General features: G+C 35.1%; 1 protein-coding gene across 1 annotated transcript; it reads left to right on the plus strand.

Annotated features, from left to right (window-relative positions):
- The first annotated feature begins 1,871 nt into the window (after positions 1-1,871).
- On the plus strand, positions 1,872-2,938 carry LOC101308274. The gene is made up of 3 exons (XM_004296489.1): positions 1,872-2,370; positions 2,518-2,592; positions 2,790-2,938. Exons 1-3 carry the CDS (start codon positions 1,936-1,938, stop codon positions 2,910-2,912), a joined length of 633 nt encoding a protein of 210 aa, XP_004296537.1. The 5' UTR covers positions 1,872-1,935; the 3' UTR covers positions 2,913-2,938.
- The last annotated feature ends 4,811 nt before the right edge of the window (positions 2,939-7,749 follow it).

Raw genomic sequence — 7,749 nt, forward strand, 5'->3', positions numbered from 1 at the left:
CCCAAAAATAAAGCCTACAAAAATTACCCCCTTTTACCAACTCAAATATTTTACCATTTATCTGATAACTTGTTCATGCTAACTTTGATTTTAATGTTTAGCATGTCTACGAATTCGTATTAACGTCCTCTACGACCTCCTTCAAGAAATTTTCCCAAAATAATTTTCCTACAAAAAATCAACTCTAGGGTCCTTAATGGTAAATGGTTACTCAACACGGTAAAAGACCTAAGTAATATCAAAAGTAAATAACCGTAAAATAACTTAAGAACCGGGGTGTGACACCTCGGTTATGAGTTTTTCTTCTAACACTAACATTTTTCAATCAATTTGCAAGAATCATGCACCTTTCTTTATTTTTATGAAAAAATCTAGGTGAAAGGAATTCATTCTCTAATCTATACATAAGTTAGAATATAATATAAATAAGATATATGATTATTAGAGTAAAAAGAAAAAAAATTTACAGTGTTACCAACTTACCGTAAGACCATGTGGCTATCTGACGTGTCCTCTATTCCATTCAAATTTTAACATGTGGATTTTTATGATGAAAAACTATTTTAACTATTTTGTCAAAAACCTTGATTTTTTAAATCCTAAATCCTAAACCCTAAACCCTAAACCATATACCCTAAACCTTATACCGTAAACCCTAAACCATATACCCTATACCCTAAACTCTAACCCTATACCCTAAACCCTATACCTTAACCCTATACCCTAAACCCTATTTTGGGTTTCTTCATTTTTAGGTATATTATCATATCATGTTCTACTTAATAGGTACATTAGAAATGTAAGTAGTTGAGAGTAAAAAGTTCTCTCGATCAGGATGGGAAATTATATAATAATATACCTAAAAAGAAGAAAATTAATCAAAGAACAAGAACGTGTACCTTACAGTTAGACATTTTTCAACTATGTAGAGAGACACCAAATGTGAGCTTAGAAATGAAAATAATCATTCTATTACAAATGAAAAGAATCATTTTATTACAAATGAAAAGAATTATTCTATTACAAATGAAATACTTCTGTATATAACATATATATACACATTCAAGTTAGTAATAACAAAGTAAGAAATTAAAGAATGTAATTGATTATGACAAAGTTAAATCCAACTAAATTTTAGCTCAGTATTTAAGTTTCAAATTGATGCTAAAATTGAGAAAGATACCAAATTTAGCTTTCTATAGTCTTAAGGGCAAATCAGAGAAACCGAAAAATGAAGAAAAATATTAATTATAGACATATGCTCTATATGGTAAGTTTGCTTATGTGGAGTGGGTGTATAATGAAAGAAAATTATGTATGGGTTTATCTTAAAAGAGGTTAGTATTTTGGATTTTTGTCTAATTTTATCAAAAATATATGTTCTTTCACTAGTTTAGAAGCTGATTAAGACCATTCCAATACTTGTTTTTGCCATGAATTAATGGAACCAGAAAATGTGTGTTTGTGTGTCTATATAATACACACACTATAAATTACTAGATCGCTTTATCCATGGTCGGATGCATAAGTTGTAGTATGATGAATATATCGCTAACAGGAATGTATCGATCTGGGTGAGAGCAAGTTGAAGAAAAGTCCATATATAGTTTTGGTCATATTTTGCGGATTTCGTATATATTGCATTTCCTTCTCGAATATTAGTCAATTACAACCACTTGCAGAACAAGTCCAAGTCCAGCGAGAGGAAGACGAAGACATAACAATACTTATTTTCAATTATAGGAAATTGCTGGTAGACTGTAGACTAGCTTGGTCAACTTCAAGAGATTGAGTATATAGAAACCACCGGAAGCTCTATCTATGCTCTAGCTATAGTACTAATTTCCTGAGATCGAGATGAGTAACGTAGATGAAGATGAAGTACGTTTGGCCGCTTTAGCTTATTACAGCAATTTGTCTGAAGAGCTAAAGGAGATGGCAAAAACAACTTTCGACAAAATGGATTCAGATCGCAATGGGAGAATAAGCCTGGAGGAATACCGGAAGCACCTTGCTAATCCCGGTGAGTCTACACAAATGAAATCGAGTTCGTTCAACGTGGTAGACAAAAACGGGGACGGCAAGCTGGATTATTGGGAATTCATCACCCTTTACTATCTCGACAAGAGTGGGAGGCTTAACTGTTGGTGCAATGGCCATGGATGTAAGAATGGCACTTTCCTCTCCGGACTGTATTTTACTTGCGTCACTTGCTTCAGTAGCTCTACAGAACCTGAGTTGTTCTACCTCTGCTGGTCGTGTTATCGCAACAGAAGATATACTCACAAGCACGACAACTTCTTGGACAACTACACCTTCCTCCAAATGAAGATTGCTCCTTGTATACCTGCAGCAACACCAAAAAGTCAGGTGGTACAATCAAATTAAACTTGCAATTGTTGGGAGGTTTAGCTAGCTAGCTAGGATGCACTCGATCTCCCATTTGAAATACAGTCAAGATATAAATTTCGGCAGTATATACATAACTAACGACTTCAAATGCATTTGTTGGTGCAGGTTTCTGGTCAGACGTCGACCTCTAATACTGAATCTCAATCATCTAATGAAACTCCGTCGTCGTCCAATAATCCTGTTTGTTATCCTTTTTCTTAATCTTTCTTATAAATTTCCTAGAGTCTTATATGTGTGTGTGTGTGTTCTTGAGGCATGCCGTTTGGGATCAGATTTGGTGCATGCATGCTTTACTATTTTTTGTAGCTCGAAGCGTTTATTAATTCTCTTTTGGTGATAATCAAATTTTGTTTTGTTGATCTATCGTTTCATCTCAGAAGAAGAAAGCTCGATCTGGCACTCAGACCCTCGCGAATTACAGTAAAGCTCTCAATATCATAAATGTTCTCGCAGAAATTGCTAAAGCTGCTGTTAACGTTGGTGGGTGCAGCATTATGTGAAGGAGTTCCATGGAAATCTGGGAGGGAATTAATAAGAATGAGCATGGCTGTTTATGCTTTGGTATACGCTGCTATAGTTCGCAGCATGCGTAGCATGGTACCCGTTTATTTACTAATGATAGTTATTAGTAATAATGTTGAGGCGTTACCTTATACTTATAAGGTTATATTACTTGAATATATTATTGTGTTAATGGCGGTACTAGTTTCTCGTTGAATAAAATGTTCATTAGCTACCTACTGAATCGGAAGCGCACACCTGTGCCTGTGTCCCCAAATCTCTATTCCATATTTCCATACCATGTCCCATGAATATTTGTTGATTTTGTTTGACATGCATGTTTTCTTCTACTGAAAGAGAATAAACACTTAATTAACACCACTCACAAATCATTCTCAATTAACTAAGGAAAATTCTACTATGGTGATGGGTAGTACCCAATTCCTAGGCAAATGTTTTTCAAAGTCCCTAGCCCACCACCTCCTTGCAAGCATATACAACCACATCTTAAGGGTATGTATACCATACCCATTATAGTAGACAAACCCTAAGGCTAATAGATCAAGTATCGTTATTAAGGTAACCGGCTAGTTTCACCAGCTTTTCGATTAGATATCAACATCTCATCAACGGTTTAGTTTTTTTTAAGGGAAAAGGGCAGCAGCCCTAGAAATTTCATTAATAAACTCAGACCAAAATGATATCAAAGCACCATTACATTAGACATTTAACTCACTTATTCAAGTGATCTTAACAGAGGATTAAACTAGAAACAAAATAAGATACCAGAGAAACATAAAACTAGAGCCAAGACGCTCAATTGCGGTACTCTAAGTCCTATGAATCCATCTCGCTGCATCCAACTCGCACAGTTTGCCAAGCTATCAATGCACTCATACGTTTGAATTACCTTTTGATACTACTCCAGATAATTCAATAGAAAAATTGAAACCCCCTGGCTCCTAGATACGAAAACCTTGAGGGTTAGAGTCCATTGATTAGGTCCATAAATAGGCCCAAAACCAAGATTGCGTTTGTACTTCGGCCACCCACAACCTTCCAACAAGTGTGGGCAATTGACATGGATTCGGCCCACCAAATGGTTTGGGTTGGCAAACTTCTCTGGGCACCCGACCCTACAGTTTTCCTCCTCTAGCACTTCCGGTCATCGTCTTGGAGAAGTGTGGACGTCTTGCTCGAGTTCGAATCGGCAGCAACAGAGCATCGATTGGCCCCATCCACTGCCCTTCAAAACTGAGATCTGTTGGCCACATGACCTCTGCCCCTCTTCTCCGTTCAACCAGCCCAAGGGAAAATCTGATCCGGCTTCGCCAATTGGTCTCCATAGCAACAATCTGATGTGATAGGTCAATCCAGATCACCGTCACCTTCATTCCTTCAGATTTGATCTTCATCCCTTCAGATTTGAAAGACCACGAAGCTTTGAGTCGAGCTCGTTAGGGTCAGGCTCTACCTGCAAACATTTGACCAGTTGTTAAGAGCCATAGGGTGGGAGGGAGGAGCAGCGATTCCTCATATAGGGGTTGGGGGTTGCAATTGATTGACCACGACAAGTCTAGATATGCCTCCAGAGGAGGGCTTGATGCCGAAAGGGTCCGGCTTAGAGTCGGCGTCGTCGTCCGCCTTTGGAGACCCGGGCCAAGACGGCGGGGGTTTAGAAAACGGGAGAGGCTGCGGAGAGCCATTAGGGTTATGTTTTTACCTCATCAACGGTTTAGTAGTTTTGGGTTCCTATGATAAATCTTGAATATTTTCAGCCAGACGAATTTATGATTATTTGGGTATTGAGCCAGCTAGATCAAATCAAAAGACGAACTAAATATGTCCAACATTAAATCATAATTATGATTACCCAAACACTCATCTATTTCATTAGCTTGAAATATCCAAAACTAATGATATATATACTCATAGACCTAGAAATAAAAAGATGGTATGTCGATATGTGACCGAAAAATTAGTTTAATAGATGATTAGGTAATACAAAGCTACTCAGGTAGCTCTAGATTACAACTATATTATAAATATATTTATATTAGCAGATCCATAAATTTATTATATACTATTTGTTGGTTAACTTTTTTTTTTTTAAGGGTTTGGACCTCACGTCCTGATTTTATTTTTATCAAAAATAAGAAAAATTACATAGTTCAAATAAGAAACCATACGAGACGGAAACTAAAAAAAGAGAATAGAGTATTCTCATCTCTTGTACAAACCAAAAGTAAAGTTGGTAGATAAAATATACAAGTAGTCCATTTAATTTGGAGCATCAAAGCAGCTGTGAACACTAATCTTGGATATCACCATTCCCCAATAATAATACACCAACGTGAAATGAGATGTGAATTCCCTGATAACCAAGTACCACCTTCCAACAACATGGCAAATAAAACATGACCAGCTCTAGAAACAACTTGCCAGATGAAAACAATTGAAAAGACTGCAAACTGCTGTTGAAGAAAATAAGAGACCGTCAAACACCAGATATGAAAAGTCACTGTCAGGTCTGCCATCTAATTAACTTGATAATCATATACCCTAACGCATCCCTCAAAAGGAAAAGAGATACACTAGGAGGAGGAGAAACATGCCAAAGCAATGAAGAACCCAAACCCAAATTTGCAAAACCATCAGCAATAGTATTTCCTTCCCGAAAAACATGAGAACAACGAAAAGTCATTGATATGATATGGTGCATGCAATTACTCCATGCTATACAAAGAGGCCACAAATGAAGAAAATTGGATGACAACAGACATGTAAGCACGCTTGCACAATCGCTCTCTAACCATAAATTATGCCTTCCTAGCTGAAAAACAAATTCAATGCCAATAATAACAACCATTAATTAGTTCATAATAAAAGACAAAACGATGCCCCAAACCTTTGCATAACTGAATTTGTTAGTTAACTATTCATAAGCACTATTCACGTGAATAATGTGAGGACGTTTTTATCCCTATTTTTTCAGTTGTAGTTTTGTATTTGTCGTCACCTGTTTCTCTAGACATTTCTTTCTTTCTTTCACATGTTGTTTCCTTATTGATTAAAACCTATATATGATTATCTCATTTTATAGATATAATTAAAATTATGAATGTTTCTTAGCTTATGATTGTAACTGCATTAAGCTGAGCCTCGCAACTTGGCAAGTAATTTTAAATACACAACCTTAATCTCTTAATACACATCATTTACTTAATACACTACTCATCTAGTTTTTCATTTCAATATTATACTAAATACACATCCCAAACAGTCTAAAATACCCACAGTATCTAAAACTAATAATAATCTGTTATTTAATATAATTATTATATATTTACTATTTCACAACTCTCTTTACGTATTCTCTTTTATTTTCTGTTAGATTTTTTTTTTGGGTTAGAAATTTTATATTTTTCAACTTATAATCAAAAGAGTAGTATTATATTCGAACTTCAAATCTCCAGTATGATATCAATCGGTTAGAATTTGAAGAAAAAAAATATTGAACATACATAATTTTTTCAAAGTTAAGAAACTAGTAGAAGTACAATAGTATAAAAACTAGTTTTTAGTCTGCAAGATAAAATTTGATAAAAAAAAAAACCAAATGAATCGGTAAATAATATATGTGATTACGACAGTAGTCGAATTTTAGATGATGAATTTTGAAGAAGAGGTTTTTATAAATTTTCTTTTGATGCGTAGTAATAGTGGAGAAGAGTTAGGTTTTAAGGAAGAAGAAGTTTTTTTTTCCTTAATAATTGATGAATGTTTTTGTAATTAAACATACCTATAAAATCTGATATGAAATATAAAATAATAGGGGTGTGTATTAAGAGATTAGAGATGTGTATTTAAAATTTCTCCAGTTTAGCTGGGTTCCAAACCCTTAAATAAATAAAAAAACTGCATTAATTACAAACAATTTTTGTGAAAATAGACCGCAGCAAAGCAAGGGTTTTATTTCTAGTTGTTTACCAATCAAGATGCATTGATATTTTTATTTTGGAGGGACGCAGTAGTCATGAACATAGACTTTGAATAGTTTAAAGCAATTGATCAGTTGACTGACTTGAGGAGAAAGTGCACGGAAATCTCCCGTGCCTTGTCTGGTCATAATTTCTCTGAATTCTCTTACAAATGATGACCGGCCGCCAGCGAGGAGAGACCTCCCAAGTAGAGAAGAAGAAGACGAAGACGAAGACGAAGACGAATCATATACAATACGTTTTTATTTTTTGCTATTGTTTTCTCACAAATTATTCCTGTTCTAATAGCGACGTAAGTGTGTTTAATACCATTTGGTCTAACGACATAGTCTTCTTTTAGTTTGTAGGAGATTGTGAGTTTGACTTACGAAGTTGTAATATTTAATTTAAAAAAAAAAACAGCGACGAAAGTGTTAATGTAGTTTCTTCTCATATCTCTCAGACTCACTCTTAAGGGTGCAGATCGTACAGTGACTATCTAGCCCAGTTGCTAAAGTCTTCAAAAATGTTTCTTTCTATTATTTTTCAGAAATTCTAGTATGCACGATGTATGTTGATGCAACTAGTGTGTATTATATTTTCTTCTCCATTCTTATTTTCCCTCTCGTGCTATTTTTGTTGACGAAATACCTTGTGTGGACGAAATTGACGTGTGAAAGGTGGCCATGGACTCCATGGAGTATGCCATGGGCACGAATCGTGGATGTGGATGCGAATCAGTTTTCTTCAGGTTGGACTGTAAACTTGTTTGCGTAATTGCGTTGATTATATATTGCTTTGAGTCGACGATCCAAACTAATTAAGCTAGATTATTTTTTTTTTTTTTTTNTTTTTT

The sequence above is a fragment of the Fragaria vesca genome, linkage group LG4 (assembly GCF_000184155.1).
Source record: "Fragaria vesca subsp. vesca linkage group LG4, FraVesHawaii_1.0, whole genome shotgun sequence".
Classification (NCBI taxonomy): domain Eukaryota; kingdom Viridiplantae; phylum Streptophyta; class Magnoliopsida; order Rosales; family Rosaceae; genus Fragaria; species Fragaria vesca.